A 13,492-nucleotide genomic window follows, 5' to 3' on the forward strand; every position below is an offset into this window, starting at 1 on the left:
GAACACCGAAGATAACAAATACAATGCTCTCAGTGCAAGAGGAAAAAAGAGATGGGCATAAAGATACATTAATCAAAATGATCTTTGTATTTTCTCATAGAGCCTGCATATATGTCCACTTGCAGGTGACGCTATGAAGGACAAAATACTATTTCCACACGATCCTGCCTTCCGAGTGCAAACTGAAGTCCAGCTAACACTGCTCTTCCTCTGGCACATGTCTGGGCCAAAAGAGAACCAAATCACTGCAGGAATCATGGTGTGACCCATATACCCTGAAGACTCCCAGCACTAGGGAACTTTGTCAGCTCATTTCATGGCAACCACGGAGAGCATGGCTGAGGCTGGGGACTGCTTCTCCAACCCCTTCACGGCCCACTTGCCAACGTCCAGCTCTTCTAGGCCTGAAGCAGTTCCTCTTCGGGCCCCGCACCCAGGAGGCTGCATTGTATGGTTCCCTGCAGATGCCACCAGCTGTGCCTGCCAGACGCGAATGTTCTGTACCAGCTCACTGTCCTCACTGTCCCTCAGGGCCCTAACTATCCCAGCTAGCCAGAGGGATCAGGAGAATGGTCAAAGCTGAGGGCTCAATTTACTTCCTTTCAATATCTGCTCAAGTTCTTGACAGAATTTTAACCAAGGCACGAAAGCCTGGCCGGAGGACTGATTAAAGAAGGGAACGGGGACCGTGTTTTACAATGAGTTGATTCTAGAAGGGAAGGGATTCCTGACAAACACAGCTTTATATTAGGAGTATGTCTTAATATGGGGGTCTCGCAGGTATTTCTGGAACAAAACATGCAGGGATTAGTATTCACTCCAGACTGGTGGCAGAGGAGAGCCATGTAAACCTGCTTATCCAAGAGTGGGAATTTTGAGAAAATGACCACCTTAAGGAGGAGATACAGAAAAGACACAAGAAATATTAGGTTTTGGTATCCCCAAGGGGGGATTCCCAGGGAATATGCCCATCTGGGGGCAGAGTGACAATGGGATATAAGAGACAAGAGTCACCTTTAACCAGATTTAACAGAATGGGAAATGTACTCAGATCAGAGACCTGGATTCGCATCCTGGCTCTGCTAGCACTGAGCTGTATCAGGCAAGCTACTCATCACCTCTCTGAACCTCAACATTCAGGTTCTATAGAATAGGAGTAACAATACCAATTAGACTGTAAAGGTTAAGGATGGAATGAAATTGCTTTTAACTTACTAATAATGCAGAAGGTAAAAAATGCTATAAATTTACATGCACATGACGTCCACATTTTACCTGCAGCCTTAACCTCTCCCTGGAGTTCCAGACTCTATGTCCATGTGCCCACTGAACATCTTCACTTGGAGTCTCCGGGGGGGTTCTCAGACCTGAGGCCCCAGTCCTCAACCCCTGCCCCTGCCTAACTCCCAACACCTCCTCCCCAGTCCTCCACTGCTTGGTAAACAGCAGCAGCACTGCTCAGGCCTCATCCTCACCTTCAGTTCCTGCCCCTCCTTCCCCAAACCTCAGCCACCAGCAAGTCCTGCTGGCTGGGCCTCCTGAGCACACGCCACGTGCATCACTTCCCCCCATTCCTGCTGGGCTCCTTCTGAGCACATGCCGCCAGCCTCTCTGCCTGGACTGCAAGACAGTCACCCTGCTCCCCTCCTTGCTCCCCTCCAATCTGCTCTCCACTGGACTCCAGGGTGATCTCTCACACTGGAAGTTAGATCTCCACATGCTGGTCTTAGACTCATCACCCAACAGCCCTACGGGCTCCCAGCATATTAGGAACAAGTTCCTGTGGGATGTGCCCCTCCAACTTCTCTCACACCGAGCGCTCCTCCGCATGCTGCACCGGCCAGAATGGCCTTTATTCTGTCCCTTGAATATATCAAGCTCACTCATGCCTCAGGGCTCTTGGACATAATTGTTCCAGACTTCTGCTTGGCTGGCTCCTTCTCATCCTTCAAATGTCATTTCCTCCATGAGGCCGTTCTTGATCATCAATTTAAAGCGCATTCCCCTCACCCCCAAACCAGTCACTCTTCCACATCGTCTTCCATTCACAGCACTTAACACTACCTTAAATGATCATGTTCATATTTTCATTTACTTTCCTTCTGTTTCCTCCCCCAGGAGAACACCAATTCCAGGAGAGCAGAGACCCTGTCAGTCCTGTTTACCACTGTGTTTCCACTATCTAGAACGGGGCCTGCCTGGGACACAGTGAAGCTCGATAAACGAACGAGTCAATGACATCAGCGCTCGAGATGATCCTCTATCACCTCAAGTTCAGTGAGACAAAGCTGCTTTGCGACTGGTGCCATCACTTACCAAGCTTAACACCAGGCCTGGGGCCTCCTTCCTCTTTGTTCCTGTGGGTCAACAAGTCGTGCTGACTCACCCGCCCGTTTCACAGGACCCACCTGCAGCCAACTCACCCAGTCTCCGAGCCTTCCTTTCCTGCCTGGTCTGCAAGGGACCTGGGACGGACCTAACAGCGGCAGCTCACCTTTACTGGCTGCTGGCTGTGCACCAGACACTGGCTTCACTGCTTTGCACACATCAATTCCTTTAATCCCAGTGACAACTCCTAGGAAACTGTCCCCATTTCAAAGATGAGGAGACCAAGGCATACAGATAAAACAGCTCACTCTGTTAGGGCTCAAGACCTCTACCTTTTTGCCCTACTTTTTCCCAACTGGAAGGCCTTCTTTAAATGCTGAACAGAGAGGGCTGCTGTGAAGAAAAGGGGTAGGTGTCCATCCAGGACCCACACAGGACAGGGCAGGACAACGGGTGTACGCTTCGGAGGAGCGCACTCAGGCTCCACAGAACCATTGGAATGGCGCCACCACAGGCCAGGCTGCCTTGGAAAGCAGGAGGGACTTCCCTTCATAGGCCACACACAAAGTGGAAAACGACCTGCCAAAGATAAGCTAAAAGAATTCTTATTCCAGGAAGATGGACCTAGACTAGAATCTAAAAGGTCTTTCCAAACTCAAAGATTTTATTCTTACCCACAAATAACTCCCAACTGCTCTCTCACTACTGGCCTTTCTCATGTCCTTTAGCCTGTGACCATATGTAATCCTTTGTATTCACTTTTTGCTTCGGATACAGAGTCAACTCTTCATGGGCATTAGCAGAGGGGGGATGTCCTTCTAGCTCCTATGAGCCCAACAGAGTTTTGAGCCCACAGTAGTGACTTAAATATGAGCAAACAGATTTCTCTGGGGCTGTCAAGACACATTCCCATTGGTGCCCGGGGTGGGCATGCGTACTCAGTCACTCAGCTGGAAAAGCTGAAGGGGGCTTGTGATTTCAGTTATGCCTGGGGAGCTAGGAGCCTTGGGTGGTGATGCTCCTGTACCAGTCCAAAGATGACACATCCCATTTCTGATATTTACTAGGAAGAATAAATTGTACTAATTTGGGGAAGATGATTTTGGCTTATTATGTCTGTACATTTAAGAGGCTCTACTTAATAAATTATTCCACAGACACAGTCACGGGAAACCACATTATATGCAAAGTGCTGTGCCAAGTGCTTTGGAGGTGAAATAAATTTAGTAGGATGTGTTTCCTATCCTCAGTGAACCTAAAATGTACTTACCTAAGTTAGCCAACATGGTATTCTGGATATTTAACCACATATACAATTATTTTAACAGAACCATTGCTATTTTTCAAACTCACAATTTCATTTATAATTGAAAAGAACTTCAAAAACTAGACGTCTGCTAGTGCTGTGCCTCGTTTCAGACGGGTAGCATTCAGGGAAAGGAACAAAATGGTAGACCTTAGCTACAAAAATAACCCAGGTGAAAGATAAGCTCTTCTCAGATAATTAAGAATTGACCAGATGTAATACCCTTATGATGACTGTTACATTTAGGTCAAAATTCTCAGTGTGTGAGCTTTAAATATTTTTAAGTTAGTTTTCAATATCAGAAATGATTAAAATAGCCAATAAAACCAAGAAGACTTAGAGGCAAAGCTCTGGTCAGCAGACAAAAATCTGGTGCTCTAAATATTCCTCTCACCTTTTGTTAATTTAGAAATAATAATTTATTATAATTATAATAAATATAATAATTAATATATATAATAAATATATATAATAATATAGTAATATATAATAATATAATAATTTATTAATAAATTATTAAAATCATTTTAACGTCAGCTCTACAAACTGCAGTAAAAAACCCCAAGCACACGAAGCACTCTTGTGTTGAGCACTCTCAAATAGCAAACACAGGGGTTCCCAGTAAACATGACTGCTGAAACACCTATGTTTAGCTCCACTCCTTCTCCAAACCTAACACTAGAGTTGAAAAAACAAACCTATAAGAAAAAGAATAGGCAAGAGATAAAGATACAGCAGGGAAAGCTGAGGAGTAAAGAACAGTCAAGTGGCTTAACGGGAGAAAGGTAAACCCAAGTACCTGCAGAGAAGCATGAAGCCCTCTCCCCCTGCTCCGTGGAAGGCTCAGGAGACAGAGACACAAAGTATGATAAAAAGCGGGATGAGGTGTAGAGCTCAGTCACCCCAAGTCATCAGCAATCCCAGTGGGTGCTACCTTTAAAATGTGTCCAGATTGATCCCTTCCCACCATTTCCCCATCATCATGTTTTTCCCACTCATCACCAACTCCTGCCTGGGTTACCGTAAGAGCATCTGGCTGGGACCATGCTTCTCCCTTGCCTCCCCAGTCTGTTTTCATCACTGCAGCCTGAGTAAGTCACATCATCTCCCTTGTCTGCTCGGACTCCTTCAGCAGCTGTCCATCTTACTCAGAGTAAGAGCAAAAGTTCACGGAGAGGCTCTGACGACTCAGTGCTCGCTGGCTCTGCTCTGGCAAGCTTGGCCTCTAGCCCTCCCCGAGGGTCCTCCAGCTCCATCACTCTTGGCTGGGCCTCCGGCCCCCCAGGCCTTCCTTTTGCCTCCAGTGTTCGTTGGCCAGGGAGGGTCTGCTCCCTTACTTCTCTCAACGCCACCTTTTCAAGAAGGTGAAGTTCCTCCACCATTTGACTTGAAATTTCAACTACTGACCACATGCCTTTCCCCCACATGCTTCCTATTCTCCCCTTTTATCTCAAAACGTATCATTATCTCTCTTGCCCACAGGAATGTAAGCCTCACATGGACTGGAATTTTGTCTGTTTTGCTCACTGCTTATTACCAGGGCTTGGAAGAGTATCAGACACTTAGAAGGTACTTAATAAATACCTGTAGAAGTAAATGTTTGCATAAGAAATCACCGACCCCTGACTCTCTATTCCCTACCCCATACAGCCAGGAAACTACACTTGTCCCCCAACACTTTAGCCGAGAAACGGAACCACAGTGACCCGACCCTCAAGGGTAGCAAGCACAGCAGATGGTGGTACGAGGAACCAGCCTGGTAGAGAGGAATTAAATGAAAGCCTGTGCACTAAACACTGGGCCCCAGCCCCCTGCCCCTACCTGGGTCCCTGAAGGTCACCTTGTCTTCAAACTGTCCCTTAAATACTCCAAACTTCCAGTAAAAGTAAGAAAGATCCTACTGTGTAGAAACTGACTGGCAGCCTGATCCCCTACAGTCATGTCCGCCAGGGCCATAAAGCTTCCAGTTGCTTCTTAGGGTTCACAGGTATACCAGGTATTAGAGGAAAGCTCCCAACAATGACAATCAGACCCTAAAATACACAGAAGGGGAAGAAACTGCTCCAGGAATGTAGAAAATTAAGAACAGAAGAAAGCTGAAAGGAAAAAAAACCCAAGAAACTAAAAATGAAAATAATGCTAAAAATATACACTCATGTCTATAAAAAAGAAGACTCTAAATATAAAATTTTAACTAGAAATTAAAATATAATAGGTTAAAAAATCTGGAAAATAAAAATCAAATCTCCTACAAAGAAAATCAAGATAAGGAAATGGACAATGAGGGTACAAGGAACATGATGGAGACTGACAACAAAATAATATAAGAGAATGTCCGAAAATGGAAGGACCTTGAACTTCCAGAAGAGAAGGTACCTGATTTCCTAGGACGAGGGAAGAAAATTTCAGAATTCCAAGAACAGACGAAGGATAGTAAAAGCTTTGCAGGGAGGGGGAGGCAAGTGAGGAGGGAGGAAGGAAAGGAAAGAGAGTGAAACAGGTGCATGTGTGTACATACACACAGATCGAGAATAATGTAACACGGAATCTAGATGATAATGCAGCAATGTCATCAGAATCCTTAGAGAAAAGAATTTTTCAATCTAGAATTCTATAACCAACCAGAGTATAAATCAAGTATGAGGATAGAACATGTTCAGATATACACAATCTCACAAAATTTACTTCTCGTGCATCCTTTCTCAGCAATTGAATGAACAGACTATTCCACTGTGGCGGGGGGTAGGGAGTGGGGATGACATGGGACGAGCCAAGAAACAGGGGCTCAAATGGGAATTTCATAAATGACTCCCACTGAGCAGATCTAGAGTGTCTTATGGAATGTGTCCCCCACCCCAGATTCCTACGTTGAAGTCCTAACCCCCAGGAGACCTCAGAATGTGACCCTATTTGGAGGCAGGGTCTTTAAAGAGGATATTAAGGCTAAATGAGGTCATGGGGTGGGCCCTAATCCAATATGGCTGGTGTCCTTGTAAGAGGAGAGCCGTCAGGGTGCAGGAGCACAGAGAAAAGACTGTGTGAGGGCACAGGGACCACATGGCCACCTGCAAGCCACGGAAAGAGATCTGAGGAGAAGTCAAACCTGCCACGATCTTGACCTTGGACTTCAGCCTCCAGAACTGTGAGAAAATAAATTTCTGTTGTTTAAGCCCTCAGTCTGTGGTACTTGGTTAGAGCAAACTAACGCAGAGTACTTTCTAAACTTTCTGAAAACATTTCTGGGGCCCACAGGATGAGGCCGCTCGGGCCCCCACTGAGCCAGGCTCTGCCCAGTGCCCCTGTGGCCTATGGGGTTCCATTCTGAACACACTGGGCGGGAAGCGGGGCCTCAGAGGAAAACCACTGCAGTGAGAAGAACGGGGCCTGTAGAGGAGGCCTTTCGGGGGGGTGGGGGGAATGGTCCCAGGAGACCACTGATCACGTGGGGAATTGTGTGGAGAGGCTGCTGATGGTGTAGACGAATGGTAACAGGAATAAGAAAATTAAGCAAATTTTAAAAACGAGATAGTTAACTTCTGAAAAAAGTACAGTTATACAATAGAGAAAACGCACTCAACCACTTGGTTTGGGGGTGAACAATATTTATGTGGTCATAAATAATGCAATTTAAATAATTAAGTAACCCCAAATGATGATAAATCTGTGCCAGGAATGGAGGTGGGGAGTAAGAAAGGGAAGCAGCGAAGTGCTAGCTTCTCCTGTCTGTTGTAACAGAAAATCAGTAGGTAGGGCGCCTGGGTGGCTCAGATGGTTGAGCGTCTGCCTTCGGCTCGGGTCATGATCCCAGGGTCCTGGGATCGAGTCCCGCATCGGGCTCCCTGCTCCTTGGGAGCCTGCTTCTCCCTCTGCCTCTCTCTCTCTCTCTCTTTCTCTCTCGCTCTGTCTCTCATGAATAAATAAATAAAATCTTAAAAAAAAAAAAAAAGAAAATCAGTAGGTAATCTCTAAAATGGATGAGTGAATATAAAGCTGCTTAAAAATATTATTTTGAAATACAAAGGTAAAAACGAGAAGAAATTACTTTTGGGAAGCAGAACTGGAGAAAAGGCAGGGATTGATGTTTTTCAGTTCAAACCCCCCTTTTGTACTATTTGACCTTTTAAGCCATGTGCTTTTATTATTTGATTAAAAAAACAAAAAAAAAATTATGTTTAGGTACGGGTCCTACATCATTCCTTCCATCACTCTCTTAAGGCTTACACTACCTCTTTTTTGTTTGCCCATTTTCCCCCAATCTTTTCAATAAATCTGATGAAGCTGTAAGAGAAGGAGGTATCAAGGGAAATTGAGGCTAATCAGAAGGTTTTCATCCTTGGATCAAAAGCCGTCTGGAAAAGAGGACTAGTGAGATAAACTCCTCACCACAAGCGAGAGGTCACCTCACCCCAGGGGGGCTTCTTCCCGTTCCGCAGGGATGCACAAGTCAAGTCCCATTTAAGGTTGAACCGACCTCCAAAATCTGCAGTTTCTAGAAACCACTTTTGTCAATGAACATTGTCCCTATCATATTAATAGTCTGAAAAAATGTTAGAGCACAAAGACCACTGACATTCTACCTGTACCTGTAGAGTCTACGTTTACAGCAGCTTACTAACAAGTGTGTTTCTCATTTTCAAAAGTACTGTTTTGTCTAGACTATACACATACACACTCACATATTATGTATAGATGAAAACCTGAGTAAAATCAATCCATCAAGAGTACTGAATCTGTCCCCTTTCATTTCCCTACCTTCAATTTATTTATATATTCAACCATTATCAACTACCTATTAGGTATCCTCCATGAGAAAGGCTCTATCAGGCTTCATGAAAATGTGAGGTCATGACCCCTGTCTTCAAGTTCAGTGGAGTTAGAACGCAGTGGATCATCACTGAAACGTCTGCCTGCCTTCCACTCTGCACAATACTCCGGAGGAATGAGGATTTGGGATATTTGAAGTTTATAAATGGATTCAGAATGAAGACCTTCTCTTATAGTGTGCATTCTTGTAAAGCATCCAGTGCCAACATTTTATAAGAAGAGTATCAAGCTTTGCCCTTATCCAGGGAACAGGTCAAGTAAAATAGAGGCTGTGAACAAGATTATGGGGTTACCCCAGAATGACTTAGGAGTACACCTCAGAAACTGTCTAGACCAAGAGAAAGGGAGAAATAGTTTCAACACAGAGAATTTGTTTTTCACTGGTAAGTAGCAGAAAACACTAGAATCTCAAAAGATGTTTACGAACACTGAAAAGGTATTAAGAGTTAGCATCTTAGGGAATTGTATGAAGTAGAAGTGTCAAATTCACATGAATAAAATCAATTTTTTTTAAATAAGATACTGGCAGGCTAAAATAATCTTTTGTCTGTCAACTGAACTAAAAATGTTTTTGATGAAACAGTTATCTTAGTCTGGAACAGTTTCATTGATGGAAGGAATGACAACTAAGGCTGGATTCATTTGAGTAAACAAACTGTTGTATTTTATACACTTGCTTAGCAAATAAAAGTTGAAATCAGCAAGAACAGAAAATGCAATTATCTTCAGACCAATGAATTAAAAACAAGAAGACATCGCACTAGGAATTTATGAGTAAAGAGGAGACACAAAGTTGGAGAGCAGAAAGGCAGGAGAACCAACGTGAGCGATCCAGCGATCTCGGCTCTCTCTTCAGGAGCACCTACCATGTGCAGGCACAGCACTAACTGCTTGCCACTCAGGACGGCACCGCTGTCAGGCACGAGCGTGGGCTCTGGAGCCAGACTGCTGGGGTTCAAAAACCAGATCTACGACCCACGGCGGACACTGGGCAAGCTACTCATGTCACTGTGCCTCTGTTTCTTCATCTGTACGATGCCGATGAAAACAGTACCGACCTCCCAGGACCATGTGAGAAGCCAGTGAGTCAGTATATGGAACGTGCGGAGAACACTGCCAGGCACGCAGTCAGTGCCACGAAAGTTGTCAGCTGCTCTTGTGATTCTTAAACTAGTCACGTGGCAGTTCAAACCCCAGGGCCAACGTTCTACTCGGAAACGTGACGGATATACACTAAAAGGGACCCTCCTGAAAATGAGTTAATCAGTGACACAGTGCTGTTTCTTGAGGATGAAAAAACAAGACAAGACAAAGCCACGAATGCATGAGAACTCATCGGCAACCACCAGGGAGGAGTGGGGCTCGCCGGTGGGATCAGGTGGAGAAACCCAAACCCATCCAGGCGAGGGACCACTGGGCAGTGGGCAGGGCACTGCGAGGGTGACACGAGACCCAGGCTGCGACACAGCTCCAGCCGGTGCCTCAGCCTGGCTGCCTGACCCCTGGGGTCCGCACTTCCTCACGGCCCTGTACAGGGCCCGGACGCGCCTTCTCCTGCTGACATCCCACGATATTCCGGCCCAACAGACAGTACTGCAAATAGGCACCTTCCATAAAAAACAGGTGTTGCTATTAATTTTTTCAAACAGCTACCTGTACTTTAGTAGATACATCATCTAGAATGGACTCATAATTATAATCTGAGGGGGGAGCAGTTGCAAAAGAATGAAATAAATGGCAAAGAGAAGCAATCCTGTGGTACATTTTTTCAATGCCATTAAAATATAAACAGGTTAACCTAAGAGATAAAACAAGCATAATTTTAATACCAATATAATATTACATTTCTCATGTACGTGGTTATTAAATACTATTTTCAGTTTCAGAAACAAGTTGAGGAATGACACAATTTACCTTTTTGCCCATGACGGCTGCTGAATTTGTCTCCAATCTCTGGACGCCTGGTCTGTCTCAGCAGCATTTTGATCAGAAAAGCATCTTCAGCATTTGAAGAGATCATCACTTTTTCAATATATGAATCCGTTGCCCCTTTGTAGCTAATATTAAGAGGAAGTCAAAAAGTTTTCAAACTGCCCTTTGTGAACCTATCGCTCACAGGCCGTATTTTATTTAATATCAACCACAGAATGTTTTGACACTGCCATTCTGGACTCTGAAACGTGCCTTTCGTTTTTCAACATTAAATTCAAAGGTTACAATTTCCCTTTTACAGTCCTAGTCTGAAATGGCTAACATTAACTGAACACTTATTACGAGGCAGGCATAAGGCAATGTAAACCACACCACACGTATTATTCACACACGGCTACTCCCTTATTGCAAACAAGGAAATGGGATGCTTGGAGAGCGAGAGTGGCAGCTTGGAAGGATCACAGAGCCCCAAGGAAGGTTTCATTTTCTTTTAAGGATAAGAAATATGTGAGCACACTTTCTAACCTTGTTTTGTAGGATTGGGTGCAAGGGTCCTGACCCCTCCCCTAAGTGGAGGGCCTACTTTCTCCCCTGTGCTCCCACTCCATAGACAAATCCATGGCACCCAGTCAGTTCAAAGCCTGACTGCCACTTGTAGCTGTGTGACCTTGGTAAATTACTTAACCTCTCTGTTTCTGTGTCTTTCAAACAAGGCCATTAAGATAGCCTGGCTCGGGGTGGGGAGGGGGGTGACGGTAAGAACAAATGAGCTAACATGTCACATGTAAAATGCCCAGAACAGTAACTGGTACAGTGAATGTTCTCAACTAAGCCACGATGATCATGATATGCCCTGTACTTATTTCTTTGTGTAGGCCTTTGGTAACTAGATGCGGCTCCTTGCCGGCAAGGCTCGTGGTTTCTTTCAGCTCCCTGCGTCCAGTACAAGCGGCACCGTGGCTGGCCCAGAGCAGACCTCAGCTGGGTGCCGAATGGATCTGCTGGACTGCCTTCTGCTGTCCCGGAATCCACCTCTCCTAGGTCACGTCCTGGCCCACCTCATGAACTGAATTAACTCATATTCCTGGGCTAGATTAAGTATCTTGTTACTTCTTTCAGTTTTGTTTTTATGGTCACAGTGTGGCTGTTATCATTGGCCCATGGTTCATCTCACGAAGTCTTGTATTTCACTCCATTTGAGAGCCCAGAGGGCATCTGGAGATTAATAAGCACAACTCTTTCATTGCTCAGACGAAAAAACTGAGCCAGAGAGTTTGCATGCTTCATCCATGTGAGGTAACCCACAACACAACCAGTACTAAAACCCAGCTGTCATCCACTATCGTGTTGATGCCGCACTGTGGCCAGTACAGTTTTATTAATTTATTTATGTAACACAAATCTGATCACTATCACCCTCTACCGAATGAATTCCTGAGTAGTGCACAACCTTGTCCCAGCAGGGTACACTGGTCCTCCAGACCCAGGTGCTCTTCTGCTCATGGGGCCTTCACCTCACTGTTCCCTCTGCCTGGAACCCCTGCCTATCTGGCCCCCAACTCAAACCCAGGTGGGAAGGCCTACACGATTCCACAGCTGAGTTTTTTCTTCCATTCCCTGCTGTCTTCACACGGCAACTGTTAATACCCCAAACTGTAATTTCCACTCTCTAACCCTCCAAGAGGTAATCTCTAATTTCCCCTAGCCCTTCTCTCTCTCTTTTTTGAATCTTCCTATGTATTTCCGAGGTCCAACCAATACATACGTGATGGGCACATCCTTGTACTGTGGTTGCTGCGGCACATTACTTCCTTCCAGAGGAATCTGAGTTACTGTAGGCATGGACTTATTTACCAGCACTTGTTTGTTTTCTACCTTCTCACCTAAGAAAAAGAGAAGGGAATTATAGCCCAATCGTTATCATCTCTGCGGAATACAAGCATTACTGGGGCATACAATTATGTGATTAGATTGGTCCATGAAATGCACACAAGGAAAAAGCCGATGCAGTGTGAGCTATAGTTCAATAGGACTCGTCTATAATTGTGCCAGCCCATCTGAAAAATCAGATTAGCACACAGAGTATAAAAAAATCAAGAAACTGATTTAGGGGACTGTACTAACAATAGAAACTTCAGGTCAGTAAGTGGCAACTTATTTTTTAAAGACTTTATTCATTTATTTTAGAGGGAGAGCGCACATGCACATGTAAGTACGGGGAAGGGCAGAGAGAGGAAGACAGAGGATCTCAAGCAGACTCCGCGCTGAGCACAGAGCCCGACGTGGGCTCGATCTCACGACCCTGAGGTCATGACCTGAGCCGAAACCAAGAGTCAGACGCTCAACCGACTGAGCCGCCCAGGCGCCCCAGTGTGGTCCTTTTTGACGAATTTCCCTTCCAGTCTGTGCTTCTGTACATATATTTCTACATAGTAGTAATCCATCCTAGTTGTACTTTTCTACTTAAAATTTTGAATCGCAGAAGAGCCGCTTTAAGGAATTGTTTAGAATAAGGCCATGTCCCTACATTTACACTGGCATGTCATCGTTTGTGCGTTTAGCTCAGACTGACTTTATTAGAATCTTCTTCCCCTAAAAAGTGTGACTCCATTATAATTACAACCTTGTAATGAATTTTGCTGACGCAGCCCACAACAACTGCCCGTCTGAGCCTTAGAGGCCAGTGGAGGAGACTAACACTGACCAAAGGATCACAGGTGAACCTACGTCCAATCACAACCAGGTTGAGGAATCCTATAAAGAGCTATGAGGACGTCTGATAGCAAGAGGATCTGACCTTGGCAGGAAGCTTGGGGTAGCCTTCCCTCAGGAAGTGAGCTGAGATCTGGAGGATGAGTGGAGTTACCTAGTGAACAGGGGAGGGGAGTGTGTTCTGAGCAGTGGGGAAGGCTTGTGTAACTATTAAGCTGCAGGACTTGATAGTCAGAACTTCCTAAAGGAGGCCAGTGGGAGTGTGGCTCATGGGGAGAGTACAGGGGAGGGTGCTAAACGTGAATCTAGAGAGAGAAAGAGAGGAAGGGACAGGTCCCAGACACAAGGCCTTGCAGCCATGCTACTATTTTCATTACGATCAGATATCCA

At 45.2% G+C, this 13,492-nt stretch overlaps 1 protein-coding gene across 2 annotated transcripts in view; it reads right to left on the minus strand.

The window, feature by feature from the left end:
* The window catches only part of POLR3B (RNA polymerase III subunit B), a 111,114-nt gene that overhangs the window by 21,412 nt on the left and 76,210 nt on the right, over positions 1–13,492 (minus strand). For both annotated transcript variants that reach the window (XM_027594631.2, XM_027594632.2), the window contains exons 22-23: positions 12,156–12,273; positions 10,373–10,515 (exon numbers count right to left, since the gene is read on the minus strand). In XM_027594631.2, the coding sequence (XP_027450432.1) occupies positions 10,373–10,515; positions 12,156–12,273 (261 nt within the window). The remainder of the gene's footprint in view (positions 1–10,372; positions 10,516–12,155; positions 12,274–13,492) is intronic.

The sequence above is a fragment of the Zalophus californianus genome, chromosome 9 (assembly GCF_009762305.2).
Source record: "Zalophus californianus isolate mZalCal1 chromosome 9, mZalCal1.pri.v2, whole genome shotgun sequence".
NCBI classification, from domain to species: Eukaryota; Metazoa; Chordata; class Mammalia; order Carnivora; family Otariidae; genus Zalophus; species Zalophus californianus.